Below are 23,441 nucleotides of genomic sequence, written 5' to 3' on the forward strand. Positions count from 1 at the left end.
GATGTGCCTGCTTCCCCTTCCATTCCATCATGATTGTAAGTTTCCTGAGGCCTCCCCACCCATGCGAACACTGAGTCAATTAATGCTTTTTTCTTTATAAATTTTCCAGTCTTGGGCAGTTCTTTATAGCAGTGTGAAAATGGACTAATATGCTATGAACTAATTTCAAACGGCTAAAAGTGCTGGGATTATAAAGCATAATCTCTTCAAAAGGAATAGTAATGAAAAAAAGGAAGCAGCAAGTTATAGAAATTTTTTTAAAAACACTAGGACAGTAAGTGGGAGCTGAAATTGAGAATTTCATAGGATAATTGGGCCCAGTCTTGATGATTAGTGCTAAACTTTCCTACTGAAAAGAGTTCAGACCTTGCACGGAAGAAGCAAGGAAGCATACCTTCTCCTGGGCTGCTAAAGAAAAGGGAGACTTAGGGGAAATCAGAACAGGCCTGCACCTTGCATAGGCTTTAGTCCATATCAAATCTTCTGGCACATTAGAGACCCTGGGCTACCACAGAAACATAAAAACTGGTGAGAAAATAAGAAATCTGAAGGGTTCCCAGAGAGGAAGGTATAAATGTGAACCATCCTGTGTGCCTCCACAACCCAGGGCAGCATCCTCCCCACGGAAAATAACCTCAGATTAAAACACCATAAGGGAGGGTCAGCAAATGAAATAAACAAGGGATCTGTCACCTCAAGAGGTGAAGGTAATGAAATAATCCAAGAGATTTTAACACAAACATGCTGAAAATACTCAAAGAGAAATCAAGGTAGTAACAGGAGTGAATGTTTAAAATGTTCATTTGGAAAAGAAGAACAAACAGACATTTGAAGTAAAAAATACATAGTTTTTGAAATTAAAAGAAAACTGAATGAATTGGATAATAAACTTAGAACCAAAGGAGGGAAAACTAGAGACTCTTAAGCAAAATCTGTACCATCAAATATTACAAAGTCATTAAAAATAATAAAAAATTGAAGACATTTCACTTGGTTTCATGCACTATTATCCATATGAGAGCTTTATGCAGCATACAAAGTTTCTGAAATATCTGGCAAATTTTGTATCTATGCACATACGTGTCTTCTCTGGGGAGATTTATAGTTTTTGGTAGAGTTCGAATACCTCTTTTCAAAGAGCTCATGACCCAAAATTGTTTAAGAACTAAATTGGTATGTGCATGTTTGCTGTGGTTGTACAGTTCATTGATTCACTTATTAAATCAACATTATTTTGAATCCCTTCTTATATTCTGGGGTTATGATAAGACAAAAAAGAAAACAAAAAATGGCACAATTCCTGCCTTTATGGAGCCTACAGTATGGTTAGGAAGACAGCTCCAATTTCTTAAAAAGTCTAATAAATGTAAAATTACAACAGTAGTTAATCTTCTAAAGAAAAAGTACATGTGTGGAAAGGCTTCCCTGCAGGAGCCAGGTGGGTTAAAGGCAACTGGGAGAAGAGGGCAGTGGAGGTAGAAGAGCCTCCTATGTAGACAGCAATGTCAAGGGCAAAGGCAGCATGGCATCCCTGAGGAGCTGGAAGAAGATGAGTTGGGCTAAAGCACCAGGAACTGGAGAAAGAGGAATAGAGAAAGCTGAAGGAGTGGGTAGAGCCATATCCCTGCAGGGCCTTAGATGCCATGTTAAAGGTTACAATTTTTAAGCTAAAAATGTTAAATGGGCATGATGACATGGTCGCAATGCCATTTGAGAAGCCAACACTGGCTGTACAGGGAGGGGTGAGGGAGTCCAAAGTGATGGGGAGACCAATTAGAAGGCCATGGCCATAGACCAGGCCAGAGATAATGGTGGACTGGCCTAAGGGGGTATTGATAGAGATGCAGAAAATTGAACACACATCAGAGATATTGGGGGTAAATCAAGAAGTGGCTGTTAGATGACTCTTGGGTTTCTAACTTTTGAAACTGGATGGCTGGTGGTACCATTTATTAAAATAGAGAATATAGTCACATTTTCCTACGATGATTATGTATACTTGTACATGTTGGTTTTGAGGTGTTTTCAAGACATCCAAAATTAAATGTCAAGCGGCTGGATATATAATTAGGAACTCAAAGGCAATGTCTGGACAAGAGATAAAAACTACCTGATCACTGTTACAGAAATATTAAATAAAAGCCTGGGTATGGATTAAGTGTTCCACAGAGAGAGCAGAGTGAAAAGAGAAGCAGAGTTCGCACAGGATGGAGGAATGCCCACATTTAACAAGTAGAGGATTTGTCATTAAATAAGGAACATGGAAAGGACAGGACTGAGAGGTAGGAGGAAGCCAGGTGAATCTTCTGTCATGGCATTCACAGGAAGATTGTTATTTTGAGGAATGAGTACTTGATCACACTGAAAACTGCAGAAAGGACAAGCAAGATAACTGAAAAAAATCCAAGAGTGCTTTGGATTCAGCCATATGGACTTTTAGGATGGGGTGAGTGGTGAGTTGAAACTGAGGATCTGGGGACAGTCTCTGCAGATGACTCTAGAGCAGGGGTATGGCTCATGGACTATATCCATGTATTTTTGACATCCTTTTTTTGCAAAATGTTATTGGAACACAGTCACATCCATTTGCTTACATATCGCCTATGGCTGACTTCATACTGTGTCGGTTAAGTTAAGTAGTTGCAGCAGGGATCACACAGCCCACGAAGCCTAAGATTGCTGCTCTCTGGCCCTTTAGAAAAAGCTTGTCCAGCCCTGTTGTAGAGAGGTTTGAAAAGAGGGAACAGAGCATAGAACGCAGTGGTAGAAGATAGATTTTTTGAACATACCTTGTTTTCTAGAGGTGACTCCTGTAACTATAGGTCTTTAATTAAGAAACAAAATTGAATTTGATAACAGTAATCCCTAAAATTTAAAAGCAAAAGGAAACAAACCTAATTGTGTATTGCGTTAGTTGCATAACCGTACAGATTGGAATTATTCCATTTTAAAACACACAAATTTGACTCACATCCCTAAATGTGGCATACCTTAAGGACGGCAAGAACTGCAAACATTATTTTTAACTGATTTCGGTAATGATATTGGGAATGGTAGTGATAGTTTTGTTATTTTGGGAATGTTGTGCATGTGTTATGGAACAAAGAAAAGCAGTAATTATGTTAATGTCATTGGGAACCAAGATTTCCTATGTGAGAGAAAGGAGATAGGGATGTGATACAGACAGGTTCAATACAAATCCTGTTGACTTGAATTTAAATCGAGAGTATGGATCTGAACTCATGATGCGTTGTCACTTTTTTAAAAAAGTTTTTTCTAATTCTGCATATTAAGAATTCCTAGCAACTATGAACAGCCTTGTAAGATACTTATAAGAGTGCTTTATTAGGGCAATACCTAATACTAAATATTATTTCCCACCAAAAGGAACCAGGGCTCCTTGGAGAAATGGTGATCTCAAGTCTGAGGCAGGAAAAGGATAAGACAAGCCCAGAAGATTTTATCACACCAGAAAGAAAAGAAATTATTAGAAACCAGCAGGTGTGGTGGCTCATGCTCTGTAATCCTAGCACTTTGGGAGGTCAAGGTGGGGAAATCATTTGAGGCCAGGCGTTTGAGACCAGTCTGGGCAACATAGTGTGAGACTCACATCTCTACAAAAAAATTTTTTAAAAAAACTTAGCCAGCACCCTAGCCTGAGTGACAGAGTGAGATTCTGTCTCAAAATAGAAGAAGAGAAATGGACGCATGTCAAAAGAACTCAAGAGTTATCTTGAGGAGCCTCCCCTGGCCAGGAACAGGACAATTTGAATACCAATAAGAAAATAACTGAAATGGATGGAAACGTAACAAGATACTTAAGTTCATGAGTTTATAATACTACAAAGAACTCAGTGATCAATTTTGGAGGATGACATAAAACCAAGTTATTGGTTAGAAAATTGATAAAGAAAATTAATATGTATCTCTCCTGTATGAACTGTATCTCGGGAAAGCGACTCGTTAATAAAAGAAAGTTTCTCTTTATAGCAGTATTCAAATTAGTAAACAAAAAAAGAATGACAAGGTAGTAGGTCGACGTTTTGCAACCCCTAATGAAACAGTAAACTCATGCAAAGATTGTCAACGGCAGCTAACAGCATACAGAAAAACCACTGGAAATTGCCAGCTTCTGAAAGAAGAACAAAACACCACCTTTGAAGTATTCTTATCAAAAAAATCAAACCTGAATTTAATCAGGCCTCAAACTACCAATTTTCAGGAAATGCAAGAGGCAGAAGGCTGCAATCAGCAAAATGCAGACTATGGGAAACTACAGGACAAAAGAGAAAGGAAAAAGAGGGAAGAAAACCTATATATTAAAAGAAATTTAGAAGTCATATTAATTGCAATGTGTAAACCTTACTGGGTCCTAATTTAAATAAATTATTATTATTTTGAGACGGAGTCTCACTCTATCACCAGGCTGGAGTGCAGTGGTACAATCTTAGCTCACTGCAACCTCTGCCTCCTGGGTTCAAGCAATTTTCCTGCCTTAGCCTCCCGAGTAGTTGGGATTACAGGCATGCGCCACCACACCCAGCTAATTTTTGTATTTTTAGTAGAGACCAGATTTCACCATGTTGGCCAGGATGGTCTTGATCTCTTGACCTTGTGATCCACTCACCTTGGCCTCCCAAAATGCTGGGCTTACAAGCATGAGCCACCACGCCCGGCCTTAAATAAATTATTTTTAAGTAAGAAGTTATAAGATCATTGAGGAAAAGTGATTACTGACTAGACATTTGATGATACTAAGAAATTATTGTTAATTTTTTTCAGGCTATTAATGCAATTGTGATTAGATTTTTTTAAATAGTCCATTTAAAAAAAGATATGTACTAGAATATTAAGGTATAAAATGACATGATGTGTGTAGAGTTTCTTTAAAATAATCCAGGGAGCTGAGCATGGTGGCTTATGCCTGTAATCCTAGCACTTTGGGAGGCAGAGGCAGGCAGATTACTTGAGGTCAGGAGTTCGAGACAAGCCTGGTCAACATGGTGAAACCCTGACTCTACTAAAAATACAAAAATTACTGGGTGTAATGGCACATGCCTGCCCAGCTTCTTGGGAGGCTGACAGGCAGGAGGACTGCTTGAACCTGGGAGGCGGAGGTTGCAGTGAGCCAAGATTGTGCTGCTGCACTCTAGCCTTTGGGACAGAGTGAGACTCCATCTCAAAAAAACAATAACAACAAAAATAATCCAGGGTATATGAGGTGGTTACAACTTTGGGAAAATAGATGAAATAATATGAACCATGAGCTGATCATTGTTAAAAATAGGTCCTGAATATACAGGGTCCCTTATATCGTTTGTATATGTGTTAGGTCCTTTTTGTGTTGCTATAATGAAGTACCTGAGGCCAGGTGCGGTGGCTCATGCCTGTAATCCCAGCGCTTTGGGAGGCCGCGGTGGGTGAATCACCTGAGGTCAGGAGTTCAAGACCAGCCTGGTCAACATGGCGAAACCCCATCTCTAGTAAAAATGCAAAAATTAACCAGCTGTGGTGGCACGTGACTGTAGTCCCAGCTACTCAGGAGGCTGAAGCAGGAGATTGTCTTGGCTATGCGGGCTCTTTTTTTGGCTCCATATGAAATTTAAGGTGTTTTTTTCCAATTCTGTGAAGAAAGTCCATGGTAGCTTGATGGGGATAGCACTGAATCTATAAATTACTTTGGGCAGTATGGCCATTTTCACAAGATTGATTCTTTCTAACCGTGAGCATGGAATGTTTTTCCATTTGTTTTTGTCTTCTCTTATTTCCTTGAGCAGTGGTTTATACTTCTCCTTGAAGAGGTCCTCCACATCCCTTGTTAGTTGTATTCCTTGATATTTTATTCTGTTTGTAGCAATTGTGAATGGGAGTTCACTCATTATTTGGCTCTCTGTCTGTTATTGGTGTATAGGAACGCCTGTGATTTTTGCACATTGATTTTGTATCCTGAGACTTTGCTGAAGTTGCTTATCAGCTTAAGGAGATTTTGGGCTGAGATGATGGGGTCTTCTAAATATACAATTATGTCATCTGCAAATAGAGACATTTTGACTTCATCTTTTCCTAACTGAATACCCTTTATTTCTTTTTCTTGCATGATTGCCCTGGCCAGAATTTACAATACTATGTTGAATAGGAGTGGTGAGAGAGGGAGTGGTAAGAGAGGGCATCCTTGTCTTGTGCTGGTTTTCAAAGTGAATGCTTCCAGTTTTTGCCCATCCAGTATGATATTGGCTGTGAGTTTGTGATATAGCTCTTATTATTTTGAGATACGTTCCATCAATACCTAGTTTATTGAGAGTTTTTAGCAAAAAGGGCTGTTGAATTTTGTCAAAGGCCTTCTCTGCATCTATTGAGATAATTATGTGGTTTTTGTCTTTGGTTCTGTTTATGTGATGGATTACATTTATTAATTTGCATATGTTGAACCAGCCTTGCATCCCAGGGATGAAGCTTACTTGATCATGGTGAATAAGCTTTTTGATATGCTGTTGGATTTGGTTTGCCAGTATTTTACTGGATTTTTGCATTGATGTTCCTCAGGGATATTGGCCTGAAATTTTCTTTTTTAGTTGTGTCTCTACCAGGTTTTGGTATCAGGATGATGTTGGCCTCATAAAATTAGTTAGGAAGGATTCCTTCTTTTTCTGTTGTTTGGAATAGTTTCAGAAGGAATGGTACCACCTCCTCTTTGTACCTCTGGTAGAATTCAGCTGTGAACCCATCTGATCCTGGACTTTTTTTGGTTGGTAGGCTATTAATTGCTGTCTCAATTTCAGACCTTGTTATTGGTCTATTCAGGGATTCAACTTCTTCCTGGTTTAGTCTTGGGAGGGTGTATGTGTCCATGAATTCATCTATTTCTTCTAGATTTTCTGGTTTATTTGCATAGAGGTGTTTATAGTATTCTCTGATGGTAGTTTGTATTTCTGTGGGATGGGTGGTGATATCCCCTTTATCATTTTTTATTGCATCTATTTGATTCTTTTCTCTATTTTTCTTTATTAGTCTAGCTAGCAGTCTACCTATTTTGTTGATCTTTTCAGAAAAGCAGCTCCTGGATTCATTGATTTTTTTTGGAGGGTTTTTCAAGTCTCTATCTCCTTCAGTTCTCCTCTGATCTTAGCTATTTCTTATCCTCTGCTAACTTTTGAATTTGTTTGGTTTTGCTTCTCTAGTTCTTTTAATTGTGATGTTAGAATGTTGATTTTAGATTTTTCCTCCTTTCTTTTGTGGGCGTTTAGTGCTATAAATTTCCCTCTACACACTGCTTTAAATGTGTCCCAGAGATTCTGGTGCGTTATGTCTTTGTTCTCATTGGTTTCAAAGAACATCTTTATTTCTGCCTTCATTTCATTATTTATCCAGTATTCATTCAGGAGCAGATTGTTCAGTTTCCATGTAGTTGTGCAGTTTTGAGTGAGTTTCTTAATCCTGAGTTCTAATTTAATTGCACTGTGGTCTGAGAGACAGTTTGTTTTGATTTCTGTTCTTTTGCATTTGCCAAGGAGTGTTTTACTTCCAATTATGTGGTCAATTTTAGGATAAATGTGATGTAGTGCTGTGAAGAATGTATATTCTGTTGATTTGGGGTGGAGAGTTCTGTAGATGTCTGTTAGGTCCACTTGGTCCAGATCTGAGTTCAAGTCCTTGATATCCTTGTTAATTTTCTGTCTCATTGATCTGTCCAATATTGACAGTTGGGTGTTAAATTCTCCCACTATTTTGTGGAGTCTAAGTCTCTCTGTAGGTCTCTAAGAACTTGCTTTATGAATCTTGGTGCTCCTGTATTGGGGGCATATATACTTAGGATAGTTAGCTCTTCTTGTTTCATAGATCCATTTACCATTATTTAATGCCTTTCTTTGTCTCTCTTGATTTTTGTTGGCTTAAAGTCTATTTTATCAGAGACTAGGATTACAGCCCCTCCTTTTTTTTGCTTTCCATTTGCTTGGTAAATCTTCCTCCATCCCTTTATTTTGAGCCTATGTGTGTGTTTGCATGTGAGATGGGTCTCCTGAATACAGCACATTGGTGGGTCTTGACTCTTTATTCAATTTGCTGGTCTGTGTCTTTAATTGGGGCATTTAATCCATTTACATTTAAGGTTAATATTGCTATGTGTGAATTTGATCCTGTCATTTTGATGCTAGCTGGTTGTTTTGCCCGTTGGTTGATGCAGTTTCTTCATTGTGTCGATGCTCTTTACCATTTGGTATGTTTTTGCAGTGGCTGGTACCGATTGTTCCTTTCCATGTTTAGTGCTTCCTTCAGGAGCTCTTGTAAGGCAGACCTGGTGGTGATGAAATCTCTCAGCAGTTGCTTGTCTGTAAAGGATTTTATTTCTCCTTCACTTATAAAGCTTAGTTTGGCTGGATATGAAATTCTGGGTTGAAAATTCTTTCCTTTAAGGATGTTGAATATTGGCCCCCACTCTCTTCTAGCTTGTAGGGTTTCTGGCAAGAGATCTGCTGTGAGTCTGATGGGCTTCCCTGTGTGGGTAACCCGACCTTTCTCTCTGGCTGCCCTTAGCAATTTTTGCTTCACTTCAACCCTGGTGAATCTGACGATTATGTGTCTTGGGGTTGCTCTTCTTGAGGATTATCTTTGTGGTGTTCTCCGTATCTCCTGAATTTGAATGTTGGCCTGCCTTGCTAGGTTGGAGAAGTTTTCCTGGATAATATCCTGAAGAGTGTTTTCCAACTTGGTTTCATTCACCCCATCACTTTCAGGTATACCAATCAAAGGTAGATTTGGTCTTTTCATGTAATCCCGTATTTCTTGGAGGATTTATCCATTTCTTTTCACTCTTTTTTTAATAATCTTGTCTTCTCACTTTATTTCATTGAGTTGATCTTCAATCTCTGATATCTTTTCTTCTACTTGATCAATTCAGCTATTAAAACTTGTGTATGCTTCACGAAGTTCTCTTGTGTTTTTCAGCTCCATTAAGTCATTTATGTTCTTCTCTATGCTGTTTCTTCTGATTAGCATTTCATACAACCTTTTCTCAAGGTTCTTAGCTTCCTTGAATTGGGTTAGAACATGCTCCTTTAGCTTGGAGAAGTTTGTTATTACCCACTTTCTGAAGCCTGCTTCTGTCAATTCATCATACTCATTCTCCATCCAGTTTTGTTCTCTTGCTGGTAAGGAGTTGTGATTCCTTGGAGGAGAAGAGGCATTCTGGTTTTTGGAATTCTCAGCCTTTTTGTGCTGGTTTCTTCCCATCTTCGTGGCTTTACCTACCTTTGGTCTTTGAAGTTGGTGACCTTTGGATGGGGTCTCTGAGTGGACGTCCTTTCTGTTGATGTTGCAACTATTTAGTTCTGTTCGTTATCTTTCTTTATAACAGTGAGGCCCCTCTGCTGCAGGTCTGCTGGAGTTTGCTGGAAGTTCACTCCAGACCATGTTTGCATGGGAATCACCAGTGGGGGCTGCAGAACAGCAAAGATTGCTGCCCGTTCCTTCCTCTGCCCGTTCGTCCCAGAAGGGTACCTGCCAAATGCCAGCCAGAGCTCTCTTGTATGAGGTGTCTGTCGGCCCCCTACTGGAAGGTGTCTTTTAGTTAGGATACACAGGGGTCAGTGAGCCACTTGAGGAAGCAGTCTGTCCCTTATCAGAGCTCAAACACTGTGCTGGAAGATCTGTTGCTCTCTTCAGAGCTGTGAGGCAGGGACATTTAAGTCTGCTGAAGCTTTGCCTAGGTGCTCTGTCCCAGGAAGGTGGGGGCTTTATTTATAAGTCCCTGATGTGCTGATGCCTTTTTTCTGAGATGCACTGCCTAGCAGGAGGGAGTCTATGCCCTGCCCTGCAGAGGTCTTGCTGAGCTGCCATGGGCTGCACCCAGTTCGAACTTCCTGGCGACTTTGTTTACACTGTGATGTTAAAACTGCCTACTTGAGCCTCAGCAATGGCAGATGCTCCTCCTGGCACTGATCTTGAACCTCCCAGGTTGAGCTCAGACTGCTTTGCTGGCTGCGAGAATTTCAAGCCAGTGGATCTTGGCTTGCTGGTCTTCATGGGGGTGGGACCCGCCAAGCCAGATCACTTGGCTCTCTGGCTTCAGCCACCTTTCCAGGGGAGTGAACAGTTCTGTCTTGCTGGCATTCCAGGTGCCACTGGGGTATGAAAAAAACTGCTGCAGCTAGTTTGGTGTCTTCCCAAATGGCTGCCCAGTTTTGTGCTAGAAACCCAGGGCCTGGGTGTTGTAGGCACTGGAGGGAATCTCCTGGTCTGGACGTTGTGACTACCATAGGAAATGCACAGTATCTGGGCCGGAGTGCAGGGGACAGTCCCTAATGGCTTCCCATGGCTAGGAGAGGGAGTTCCCCAGCCCTTTGCACTTCCCAGGTGAGGTCATGCCCCACCCTGCTTCAGTTCGTCCTCCTTGGGCTGCATCCACTGTCCAACCAGTTCCAATGAGATAAACCAGGTACCTCAGTTGGAAATGTGGAGATCACCCGCCTTCCGCATTGATCTTGCTCAGAGCTGTGCACTGGAACTGTTCTTATTTGGCCATCTTGCCAGCAATCTTCTTTTCCTTTTTTTTTTTTTTGAGATGGAGTCTTGCTCTGTCATCCAGGCTGGAGTACAGTGACATGATCTTAGCTCACTGCAACCTCCACCTCCTGGGTTCAAGTGATCCTCCTGCCTCAGCCTCCCAAGTAGCTGGGATTACAGGTATGTGCTACCATTGCCTGGCTAATATTTTTGTATTTTTAGTAGAGATGGGGTTTCACCATGTTGGCCAGGTTGATCTCAAATGATCTGGCCGCCTTGGCCTCCCAAAGTGCTGAGATAACAGGTGTGAGCCACCGTGCCCAGCCTTAACTGTATTTTCTAATGCTTCTACAAAAGCCTGGTATTGGTGTTGAGCAGGCAAAGAAGAACCAAGGCTCTCTCACATGCTGTCACCTCCAGATAGAATAGTCATTCTCCAAGTCTTGGCTTGTCTGACTCCTACTCATCCTCCAGCGTAAATATCCCATCCTCAGGGCAGCTTCCCCTGACCCTCTGGACTAGGTGAGGTCCCATTACTTTTCCTTTGTCAATTCTCCCAGTCATAGCTATTTCTGTGATATGTCAGGCTAGCCAGGCCGGCCTTGGATCATGGGAATTGAAGTATAATGCACGCACGCAGACATATTGTTGTTGCATAATTGCAGTTTGACTTCCTATGTGTGATACTTCAGAGTAACCTAGGGCCAATGAGGTGATGTGGTTTTAGTGGGTAGAGCCAGAAATAGCTGGAACTAGTATGGTGGGTCAGAGTATGGTGGCTGGTGAAAGCTATTTTGGCAACAACACAGGCAACCAGATCAGGTGCTGATCGTGGAGTTTTAGGGTGACATGGCTAGGGTACAGCCAGAGTCTCCCCACCTCAACAAGCCAACCATTCCTGCTGCCCAAACACGTCCCTATGGCAGGCTGACTGACACTGAGCACTCGTGCTTCATGCCATCTCATACCCTTGGCTGAAACCTGTGTCCTTTACACTTGATGTGCACTACAGTGTAATCTAAGCGCTGTTTTTGTGTTTTTATTCTTGCTGACTCAGTCCTTTAACAGACTCCACTTTTTTTTTTTTTCAAAGACAGGGTCTCTGGCTCTGTCACTCAGGCTGGAGTGTAATCGTACAATCTTGGTTCACTGCAACCTCTGCCTCCCGGGCTCAGGCAATCCCCCTGCATCAGCCTCCTGAATAGCTGGGACTACAGGCATATGCCACAGCACCCAGCAATTTTTGCATTTTTTAGTAGGGACGAGGTTTCACCATGTTGCCCAGGCTGGTCTCGAACTCCTGAGCCTCAGCCTCCCAAAGTGCTAAGATTACAGATGTGAGCCACTGTGCCCGGCCTCCTTCACCATGTAATGTCTGTCTCCACTCCTGTCTTCTTCACTGCTCTGTCCTTGGCAACTGGCAGAGTGCTTGCAGCCTGGCTGGGACTAAATAAATGTGTATAAACTAAAATAAAAAATGAAAAAAGAATAGAAGTTGAAAAATAGAAAATCACTGCTTATTTAAGTTTCCTGTTGCTGCTCTAACAAATTTGTACACAAAGTGACAAAAAATATAGTGGCTTAAAACAACACAGATTGATTTTCTTATGGTTCTGGAGGTCGGAAGTCTCAAGTCATTTCTCTGGGCTACAGTCAGCCCCTGTGCCTTTTCCTGCTCCTGGCAGCTGCCTGCCTTCTTCCTTGGCTTGTGGCCTCTTCCTCCATCTTCAAAACCAGCAGTGGAGGCTCTTTGGTCTCCCCATCAAGGGGCTAGAAGCTTTGATGTCTGGCTGCTTCCAGGATTCACCCCTTTCCTATCTTAGTTTTATTATACTAAAATATCACTGCAGTGAACAGGACCTTTTCACTCTGTCACTGTTGAATCCCAGGCACCCAGAACTGTGCTTGGTCCATGGTTGGCTCTCTGTCAGTATTTATTCAATGCTAAGTAAATAAACTAGCTTTTGTCATGCTTCATTTATTTACCCTTCTGTAGGTGAAATAACCCCAACTTTTATTTGGCGGTGCACATAATTCTAAAGAAGCTCACACCACAGCTCTGAAAAGCACATGATTAAGGTACAGGCCACTCCCCGGCCACAGCAAGTGGCCAGAAGTAGGCATGGACTTAAGCACATCTAATCAGAGTAAACCCCAAACAAATTTTTTTTTCTCTTCTGGACACATCTGAGGGAATGGCAGGATAAAGCTGTGGCTACAGAGGCAGAGCAGAGGCACAGAAAGAAACAAGCCATTGGTTTCACTACAGAACCACTGCAAGAAGCTTCCACTGCAGGAAGACCCATGTCTGGAGTTTTCAATGATGTGAGAATAAGATGTTTCCTTCATTATTCATGCCAACCTTCAGGCTGCCCACAGTGAAACGCATTCTAAAGCCAGTAAGTAGCATCACAATTGCAAGATGAAAAAGGCACCCACAGAACTGGAACAAATCATTTCATTTCACCACACTGAGACTAGAAGGGACAAGATAGCTCATGTGGTCTGTATTCCTGATTCCAAGGAGGAGTAGAATCAAGTGATGGAAGAAGCCTTGGGGCTTTCGGGTCACCCACGCCTGTGTCTGACCCTTGGCTGTACACCAGATTACCTGGGGAGTTTTGTAAAAACAGCTTCCTCCACCCCATTCCATTGTGTTGAGCCAAAATCTCCATTGCTCATTATCTGTTTCACAAACTCCAAGTGATTCCAAGGGACCATCCCTTCGCAACAGCTATGAACTTGACTTCCCATTGGTAGGAGGTCGAAGCATAGCAGATCCTAATGCTAATACCAATGTCAAATTCAAAGCACTGAATGTACATGTCATGATCTTAGAGGCAGGTACAACTCATTTCTGAATCACTTCATTGAACTCCCCAATTTTTGTTTGTTCTGTTTTTGTTTTTGTTTTTGTTTTGAGACTGAGTTTGACTCTTGTTGCCCAGGCCGGAGTGCAATGGCATGATCTCAGCTCACTGCAACCTCGGCCTCCCGGTTCAAACAATTCTCCTGCCTCAGCCTCCCAAGTAGCTGGGATTACAGGTGCCCACCACCATGCCTGGCTATTTTTTGTATTTTTAGTAGAGAAAGGGTTTCACTATGTTGGCCAGGCTGGTCTTGAATTCTTGACCTCAGGTGATCTGCCCGCCTTGGCCTCCCAATGTGCTGGGATTACAGGCGTGAGACACTGCGCCTGGCCTTGAAGTCCCAAATTAATGAAATATCTGGGCTATGCATGAGAGTCTGAAGGCCTTTCTCCTGTGTTAAAAGGAATGTTTCACTGCTTTTCTTTTTTCCTTCCTGGTTCTCAGATAAAATTTGGAGAGCTAAGATGATCAGAGAAGTGACTACTAGATATATGGACTGTTATGGACCATTTTCAACCCATTTTTCTTCCTTTCACTGCAAACAATTAAGGGCAGCCTCAGAGTTAGCAAATTGGAGGAATCAGTGATGCCATCCAGGGCCGAGGATTTTTTTTATGTTTTCATTTCGCCATCTTCAACAGTTTGCTTTGGTCCTCAGGCTTGTCCCAAAATAGTTCTCAAATAACTAACTGCTGTGAGCGTTGGTCTTCACATAACAGTGACCACTGCTAGCAGCCTGGAAGAGAAGATGTTCTTCCTCAAATCTTTTTAAAGTTTCTTTCAGCAAGAAGAAAACTCTCCACCCTTATGTCTACTTGGGCAGAATTAATATCTGTATGCCCTTTCCTAAACCAGACACCATCCAGGGGAGGCAATGATCATGATGAATTCAGTCCAACCCTGACCCACCCTTGGTAGGGTGGGGTAACCAGCCACCCCTGAAGCACAGAATACCTGGTGGTGGGGGGAAACAGGGCTTTTGTCAGGGAGAAGGAGAGGAATGTGGAATGGCTTGGCTGGGCCGGTAATCAACAGTGTCTAACCCTGTAAGCAGGAATTGAAGAAAGACAAGGGGAGAGATTTCTCCAGCCACCTTGAATTAAATAATGAAAACTCAAATGAAGCAAAGTATTTAGTAGTCTCCTATATTCTAACACTTGGATTTTTTTGTTTGTTTGTTTTTTGAGACTAAGTCTCGCTCTGTTGCCCAGGCTGGAGTGCAATGGCGTGATCTCACCTCCCATGTTCAAGCAATTCTCCTGCCTCAACCTCCCTAGTAGCCTGGGATTAGAGGTGCCTGCCACCATGCCTGGCTAATTTATTTTTTAATTAAAACTTGGAATATTTTTTAAAACTCCTTCCTCTTAGAGAGCTACCAAATGAAAATTATTTTCTGATTATCTTTTTGTCATTTTTGGAATTAGAACTGCTTTAGATATCTGAATTCATTCAACAAGTATTTATTGAGTGACTGCTATGTGCTTGGTATGGCTCTAAGAGCTAGAGATGAAAAGAGTCACCAAAGTCTTTGCTGTCATGGAGCCCTGATTCTAGTGGGTTAGGCAGACAGCAAATAAACAAGTCCTGCATGGCACATAGTGTGAGATGGTGCCAAGCACTAGACAGAGAAGCTTAACATGAGAAAGGCGGAGAGAGCAGCTCCACGCACTCACAAAATGAGAGTGAGAACTTCAAGCCTGCATTGGACAACGTTGCCTGATATAGGCCAATAATCTTCCCTCCATCCACACAATCAAAGAGCTTTGGCTTTTACTTTCTCATTTCCTTTTAAAACTTAATAATTTTCTTTTTGAGCATCATTCACCTCTAAAAACCATCCTAATTGCAAATGCTAATATTTCATATGGTTTTCCTTAACCAACCCACCTGGGTAGAAGGGCAGGAACATGTGCCGAATACTGCACTAAGGGGAGGGAAGTCAGGGTGCTCGAATTTCCAGACTTGCCTTGGATATTTAGAAAACAGTCATTTTAGATACAAGTATACACTTTCGCTTTGAATACTCCCCTCTCCTGTCTGACAAAGATTCTCTGCTTGACCAAACTTTAGTCAGGCTTCTGAAACTTCTCCGTGGCCCACCTATGCACTCCCTTATAAAATTCAGTTTTAGTAAAGAGCCTGGCTAAGTCAGTTTAGGAAGAACCCCCTGCCCTTTATCTTATCAGGTTCCTCATCCTCCACCCTTCCCCAGGTGCTGTCTGAGCACCCTGGCCTGTCTTCAGCAAGAGTCCTGTTGGGTCAGTATATCCAGATCCCTGCTTGCCCCTGATGTTTCCTCGAGTAATTTTCCATCCACTGAGCCCCACCCTGCTCCTTGGCTATCCATTCTGACTTGCCCATGCTGCATTTGGAGTTGAGCCCAATCTCTCTCCCCTGACCCCAGGCAGCAGTCCCATACCCAGCTCCATGGTTCTGAGTAACAACTACCTTGACTGTCTTCAGCAAGTTTCATTTGATGTTTTTTTACCTTTTATTTTGTTTTGTTTTGTTTTGAGACAGAGTCTTTTCCTTATTTATTTATTTATTTATTTATTTATTTATTTTTTAAGACAGGGTTTCACCATGTTGGTCAGGCTGGTCTTGAACCCAACCTCAGGTGATCCACTTGCCTTGGCCTCCAAAGTGCTTGGATTACAGGTGTGAGCCACCACGCCCGGCCTTGAGACAGAGTCTTGCTCTGTCCCCTAGGCTGGAGTGCAGTGGCGTGATCTCGGCTCACTACAACCTCCACCTCCCAGGTTCAAGAGATTCTCCTGCTTCAGCCTCCCAAGTAGCTGGGATTACAGGCACGTGCCACCATGACTAGCTAATTTTTGTATTTTTAGTAGAGAGGGGGTTTTACCATGTTGGCAGGATGGTCTCGATCTCTTGACCTCATGATCCACCCGCCTCGGCCTCTCAAAGTGCTGGGATTACAGGCGTGAGCCACCACACCTGGCCGATGTTTCTTTTCTTTAACATCTTCACCATCTCCACACAGAAATACCCTCCTTTTAAATGGACATTCAGTAACTGTGTTTACTGTTCTGTTTCAGTAACTGTGTTTACTATACTGAACTGTGCTGTTCTGTGTTTAAAATTAACCTAGGAGTATGTTGTCTCTGAAAAACTGCACATCAGATTGCCTCACAGATCACAGCTGAGGCAGGTGTCCTCAAGTGAGCTCTCACAGGCTGCTTGGGGAGAAGGGAAGGGGTTACTGCACTGGGAGTGGGAGCTGTTCTCTCTTAATACACATGGGTGGATATATTTTTATTCCATCCAACCCCATTTCCAGTCTGCTTTGATGGAGACGGGTGACGAGCGAATCCCTCATGGGCTGTTTATGATCACACACACACACGTGAGCGCACACACGCGCACACGCACTTACATACCAAGATCAATGCATCCCCCGCTAGGGAAAGCAGTTGTATGAATGCTGCCCCACCCAGGAAAGCTGCAAGTTTGAGCAGCTCTGCCTCTGGAACCAAAGGCCTTTGTATGAGGAATTATCAGGCACTAAGCAGAGGCAATTCCAAACCGGTCCCACCAGTGTGGCAAGGAGACTGATTCAGACTCCTCAGAGGTTTCTCCAAGTAAAACAGACACAAGCAGCCCAGTTTCCTTTAAGGAGTCATAGGAAAGGTCAGCCTAGTCAAGCGATAGGGGAAAGACATCACTGGGAACCTTTAGTCATGTGGACGTGGGGCCATAACATACCAGGGAAAAGCCACGATTGAGGTATAAAAGTTGCTGGGCACGAGAGACAAGCAGAGGCTTCCCAGGAGAAGGGACATTTAAGTTGTGGTGAGAAGGAGAATTTGCTAGAAGGATGGTTTAAGAAGCTGAACCTTTAAAAAATGTCTTAAATATCATATAATTCCATTTAGGACATCATCTTAAAACTTAATAGGGAATATTTATTAGGACAGAAAAGAAACTCTAAGATATTTGAGTATATCTCATAGAAATTAAGACATTTTTAAAGAAAATTGTGAGAACAGTTCCCACCAATATTGCAATACCCTGTTTATAACTGACTGAATTAAAATTATTTGGAAATTATAAAACATCTAAAACAATGGCTTCTCTACCTTGAAAGAAAAAGTACTGAAAGAAAGGTATTGCACGAATATAGCCTAGTTTACGTAGAAAGATTTCAAGCATTCAAATAATACTAATTTCTTTCATTTTTTAACAAGCTTATTTACAGTTATTGGGTAAGTGAGACTACAGGAATAAATGATTCAAAAGAAATGCCTAAGGGCCAGGCGTGGTGGCTCATGCCTATAATCCCAGCACTTTGGGAGGCCAAAGTGGGCAGATCACAAGGTCAGGAGTCCTAGACCAGCCTGGCCAATATGGTGAAACCCTATCTCTACTAAAAATATAAAAATTAGCCAAGTGTGGTGGTGCATGCCTATAGTCCCAGCTACTTGGGAGGCTGAGGCAGGAGAATCGCTTGAACCTGGGAGGCAGAGGTTGCAGTGAGCTGAGATCGTACCACTGCACTCCAGCATGGGTGACAGAGCAAGACTCCATCTCGGAAAAAAAAAACTTCATAATTAAAAATCGATTGCACTACCATTGGACCCAGCAATTTCACTCCTGTATGTATATGTAAGAGAAATAAAAACATCCCTTTGCAAAAACATGGACACAGATGTTCATAGCAGCATTATTTATACTAATTATTTACAATAACTATTGTAAATAAAGATGGGAAACAGCCTGCATGTACATCAACTGATGAATAGATAAATATGGAATATCCATACAATAGGATGTTTGGCAATTAAAAGGAAAGAAGTACTGTTACATGCTACAAAATGCGTGAACCTTGAGAACATTATAATATTGCGAAAGAAGCCAGTCGCAAAAGACCACATACTGTATAATTTCATTTATATGAAAAGTCCAGAAGAGACAAATTTATAGAGACAGAAAGTAGACTCATGTTTGCCCAGATCTAGAGGAACGGAGCTGGGCGGTTACTGTTAATGGCTATGGGGGTTCTTCGTCTGGTGATGAAAATGGTCTAACCTTAACATGTGGTGATGACCACACAACTATGTACTAGAACCACTGAATTGTACCTGTAAATGGATGTTTTTTATTGTATGTGAGTTAGATCTCAAAGATGTTTAAAGGCAAGTTGATTGCATTAACTTTCATGGAACTATGAAATACAATCGTCTGCTCTCTGAAGAAATGCTGCTGTCATCAAAAAAAAAAAAAAGGCAAAGTACTTTCACTGAACAGATTAGTTTTATATTTTTGTCTCCCAGAAAAAAGAATTCAGTTACCACAAAAGGATGCCATTTCCAGCTACAAAATGTCAGGCCTAATGTTACGGGGCTTCAAAGTTTGCCAAGATCTCTAATGACCTCCAGTGGTCATGACTGACATTGCCGGGTTTATGATACACAAGCCTAGAACACGATGCACAAAGTTAATAAATGTGAAGTCTGGTCTGTGATTTTCTTATCTTGAAAGCTGCAAAGCTGAAGCAAAAGGAAACCTCGCCAATGACTATCATAAAATGTCCCTTCTCCCTGATTTTTCAACATTGACGGAAGGTCCTGTTTATCTGTGCCCTGTCTTTGTAGCCTCTTTCAACAGAGCCAGGAAGATGCCTGTCTCCTTCCAGTGACGACAATCTGCTTTGCTATGTGCACTTGGCTCTTGAAAAACAACAACAAAAGTTTCGCTTTGTACCCACAGATGCAGGAGTAGCTGACAGGTGGAGAGAAGAGAAAAAAATGGCTGATCAAAAAGGATCGGAAGGAAAATGTGTAAGAAAGAACAAGAAGCAAGTATTGCAAGATAAAATAAGCCAATTCGATCAGGCACAACTCTCAGATACTTTCGGTAGCTGTCGAAGACATCCAAAGGTTCGCCTCCCCTGCAACCTCACCACCAAGTTCTAGTAAAAGCACCTAACACCAAATGATGCCAAACCTAGAGTTTTTCTAAACAAACATTAGTAAATACGCCCAAACAACTTCATACAGTCTCCTCTGCGGCATGATGAAGTCCCAGCTCTCTCTCCTCTGGGTAAAAGATTTATTCAGTTGAGGAAGGACGATGTTTCAGAAATAGTATTCTATTATTATTACCCTTGTTGTTGGTCTCAGGCTACCAGAAATCCTCCAGACTAACATAGGCTATTTATTTAGCATTGAAGGCTAGAAAACCATCCTGCCACGTACCCGCTACCAGCCTGGCTGGATTCTTCAGCCACACCCAGGCAAGCTGGAGGGCTCTCTAGAATCTTTCAGTCAGTCCATACATACCTTGAATACCTTTAATTTCACAAAAGAGAATTCGTTTCTAACATTCATCTGGCTAGTTAACAAGCCACTGCTTGTTTTGAGAATAATGTCTGATATTTGTTATGCTAGTTAGCAAAGTATCTGATAACAACTCAGGTATTACGACCTTCCAATCTGGAGCTGGCTGATGACCCCTAGGGTATATTCATTACTGACCGGAACACAGGCTGCCCTGGGTGTAACTTCAACTCACAGATGTCATACTCGTCTATGCTGAGTGTTTTAAAGTAAATTACAGGTCGGGCACAGTGGCTCATGCCTGTAATCCCAGCCCTTTGGAAGGCTGAGGCGGGCAGATCACCTGAGGTCAGGTGTTCGAGAACAGTCTGACCATCATGGAGACACCCCATCTCTACTAAAAATACAAAATTAGCCAGACGTGGTGACACATGCCTGTGCTCTCAGCTACTTGGGAGGCTGAAGCAGGAGAATTGCTTGAACCCGGGAGGCAGAGGTTGCAGTAAGTTGAGATCGCACCATTGCACTCCAGCCTGGGCAACAAGAGTGAAACTCTGTCTCAAATAAATAAATAAATAAAAATAAAATCAATTACGTAACATGAGGGAAGGATGAGAATAAGAAAGAATGAGAAAAAGAACCCTCCTGGCAATCCTTGACTATGGCTGTGTAAGTCTTGCCCATATTCCTAAATGTTTCAACCACTGTCACTTGTCATTATATATTTTTAGATCCATCTATTCATTTAATGATTGATGCCTACCTATGTCCCAGACATCCATATGCAATATATTGTCTGTCTGATGGTTCCAAGGGAAATTTAATATGCTAACAGAATGTTAAAAATTCACTGGCTGAAGCCACTGAGTTTTTGCCAACATGAAACAGTCACACCATGATATGAAAGTGTTAAATCGGCCAGGTGTGGTGTCTCACGTGTCCCACCATGATATGAAAGTGTTAAATCGGCCAGGTGTGGTGTCTCAAGTGTCCCAGCACTTTGGGAGGCTGATGCGGGGGGATCACGAGGTCAGGAGACTGAGATCATCCTGGCCAACACAGTGAAACCCCATCTCTACTAAAATACAAAAAATGCTCCGGGCTAATGGTGGTGTGCGCCTGTAGTTGCAGCTACTTAGGAGGCTGAGGCAGGAGAATTGCTTAAACCTGGGAGGTAAAGATTGCAGTGAGCCAGGATCACGCCACTGTACTCCAGCCTGGTGACAGAGCGAGACTCCATCTCAAAAAAAAAAAAAGTGTTAAATCACCCCCACTGCTGCACTTCAGCCTCAAGGAGGAAGCAGGCACTGGGGGAGTCTGTTTATAAACCTTAAAATATCGATCACTTTTTTTTTTCTAAGAACAAAAAAGAAAATCTCTTAAAGGTTATATAAACATTTATATATGGTTTCTTTAAGAATCAATGATAATTACATAATTAGGCTACATTTACCTTAATTGTGATTTAGTGCATCGTAAAAAAATCGCGAATAAGAATTCTTGACGTTGCTTGTTAGTCCAGAGGTCAAACCAATGACTTATAAGAGCCACTCTTTCCTGAAAGAGCTATAAGGGGGAGAGGAGGAAGTGACATTTTGCTGTACAGTTCAACATGTTTTTAATTGCTAAGCAATCTTTAGACAATGTACCAGCAATCTTACAGCTAATATTTGCAGAGTGCATTACAGTTCACAAAGCTCTTTCACAGATAGAAAGCTCTCGCCTTTCAGGTTAAATTTTTAACCCAGGGATACTGACAGGCCCAGGCTTGCTGGGAGGGCTGGTGGGAAAGGCTGGCAGGGATGTAATTATAGAGGGGCCCAAGAAGGACCTCTAGAAAACAAAGAGGTAATGATTCCTGGATCTTGTTTCTACCTAGGCTAATGTGGCCTAGAGAAACAGAGTCCATACATTTCATCCGGAACACATTGGCCGGGCGCGGTGGCTCACACCTGTAATCCCAGCACTTTAGGAGGCCCAGGTTGGCAGATCACCTGAGGTCAGGCAACAAGAGTGAAACTCTGTCTCAAAAAAAAAGGAAACATATACGGGCTACACTCATTTGATTGTGAAAACAGGACCATCTGAGGTAGGTATAACTTCACTAACCCACAACCCTGGATCTTCATAGTACCCACCAAGATGAAAGTTAAGTATTGCTAAATAGCCAACAGAGACAGGCTGTCTCTAGGGAAGAAATACATTAAGGACCAGAATCCTGCAAGCCTGGGTTTCAGTCCAGCTTTGCTCAGATAGAGATAACAAATTCATTGTTATTTTCATAGGTCAGGCTTTAGTCGCAGCTGGGTCTAGTCTCCTTCCTCGGTAAATGAGGCTGAACTCACAAGAACACCCACGAGAGCTCTGAGCACCCAGTTCACCTTCTCTATTGCCAGAGCCACCATAGGCCATTAAATGACAACTTCCTGAATTACCTTAAAATGGGAGTGGCATCCCCAGGCCACGTGGAACCATCCAGTTGGCACAGGAGGGAAGAGGGATTACAGAAATGCCCAGGAACACAGGCATCAACAGTCCCAGCCTCCACCACCAAAAGCACACCCTTCCCGTCTCCTCCCCTGTCTATAGCAGCCATGTCTGGGAGGTCTCTATTTTATCCCTGGAGGTACTGAGTGAAAACAGAGGCCATCTGGAGCGTCCCTTAAGGTAGGAGATGAGGACTGGGGTGAGAAGAGACTGTCTTTGGGACAAAGTTAGGTTTATTTTTGTTTAAACTGACTCAAAAGCTAAATTCTCTAGAGAGTTTTTCTTTAAAAAATATGGCAGCATGAGATCCAATGTATCACAGTAAAATTAACCTTCCAAATTAAACTTGTTCTATTCTAAAATATGTAACTTACCTGTCTATTTAATGACTTGTTGTTAAAAGGCGTCCAGGCACTAAATCTCGTGTGGAAGCTCTCCATTTCTGGGGTTCTCCAGAAAGAATCCCCAGCTGACATCTCAGCAAATTTTCTTCCGCTTCTAGAAACTACAGGTTTATTTCAATAGGTGTGCAATTAAAATCACCTAGAAATATCCAATATGTTAATGTCCTTATAGGAATTACATAATTATAGAAATTCACATACAACATATAGATATACAGAGATTATAACAATTCATGTGTGTGTGTGTGTGTGTATATATATGTATATATAATAAACCATACAAATATATACAAAAATCCCCTGAACTTCAAATCATCGCAATTATTCTATTCTTGCATACTTTAGCCCACATCTGAAATCTCACTTCTGTTGCTCAGACTGGAGTGCAGTGGCGCAATCTTGGCTCACTGCAACCTCTCCTCCTGGGTTCAATCCATTCTCCAGCCTTAGCTTCTCAAGTAGCTGGGATTACAGGTGTGAACCACCATGCTTGGCTAATTTTTGTATTTTTAATACAGATGAGATTTTGCCGTGTTAGCCAGCTGGTCTCGAACTCCTTGACCTCAACCGATTGCCCACCTTGGCCTCTTAAAGTGCTGGGGTTACAGGCAAGAGCCACTGTGTCTGTCCAAAAGCAAGAATTTGAAGTGCTGGAAGATGACATTCCACCTGCCCATCTTTTCAGGGCAGAGGTCAAAGAGGATATAAAGAAAAACAAAATAGGCTAATGTATTATTTATTGCTGCAAAGCCAATTACTCCAAAAAATTTCAGCTTAAAATAACAAACACTTTTTCAAAGCTTCTGTGGTTCAAGAATCCAGGCACAGTTTAGGGGAGTACTGTCTTAGCCTAATAGGCCTGCCATAACAAACTACCGCAGACT

At 42.0% G+C, this 23,441-nt stretch overlaps 1 protein-coding gene across 1 annotated transcript in view; it reads right to left on the bottom strand.

The window, feature by feature from the left end:
- Positions 1 to 22,593, bottom strand: part of ECT2L (epithelial cell transforming 2 like) — a 94,948-nt gene extending 72,355 nt beyond the window's left edge. Inside the window, exons 1-2 of the mRNA XM_064360628.1 lie at positions 22,528 to 22,593; positions 21,120 to 21,232 (exon numbers count right to left, since the gene is read on the bottom strand). Coding sequence (XP_064216698.1) covers positions 21,120 to 21,232; positions 22,528 to 22,593 — 179 coding nt within the window. The remainder of the gene's footprint in view (positions 1 to 21,119; positions 21,233 to 22,527) is intronic.
- Between the last annotated feature and the right edge of the window lie 848 nt (positions 22,594 to 23,441).

This window comes from Aotus nancymaae, unplaced genomic scaffold (assembly GCF_030222135.1).
Source record: "Aotus nancymaae isolate 86718 unplaced genomic scaffold, 86718_ANA_hifiasm-v0.15.2.pri h1tg000040l, whole genome shotgun sequence".
Classification (NCBI taxonomy): Eukaryota; Metazoa; Chordata; class Mammalia; order Primates; family Aotidae; genus Aotus; species Aotus nancymaae.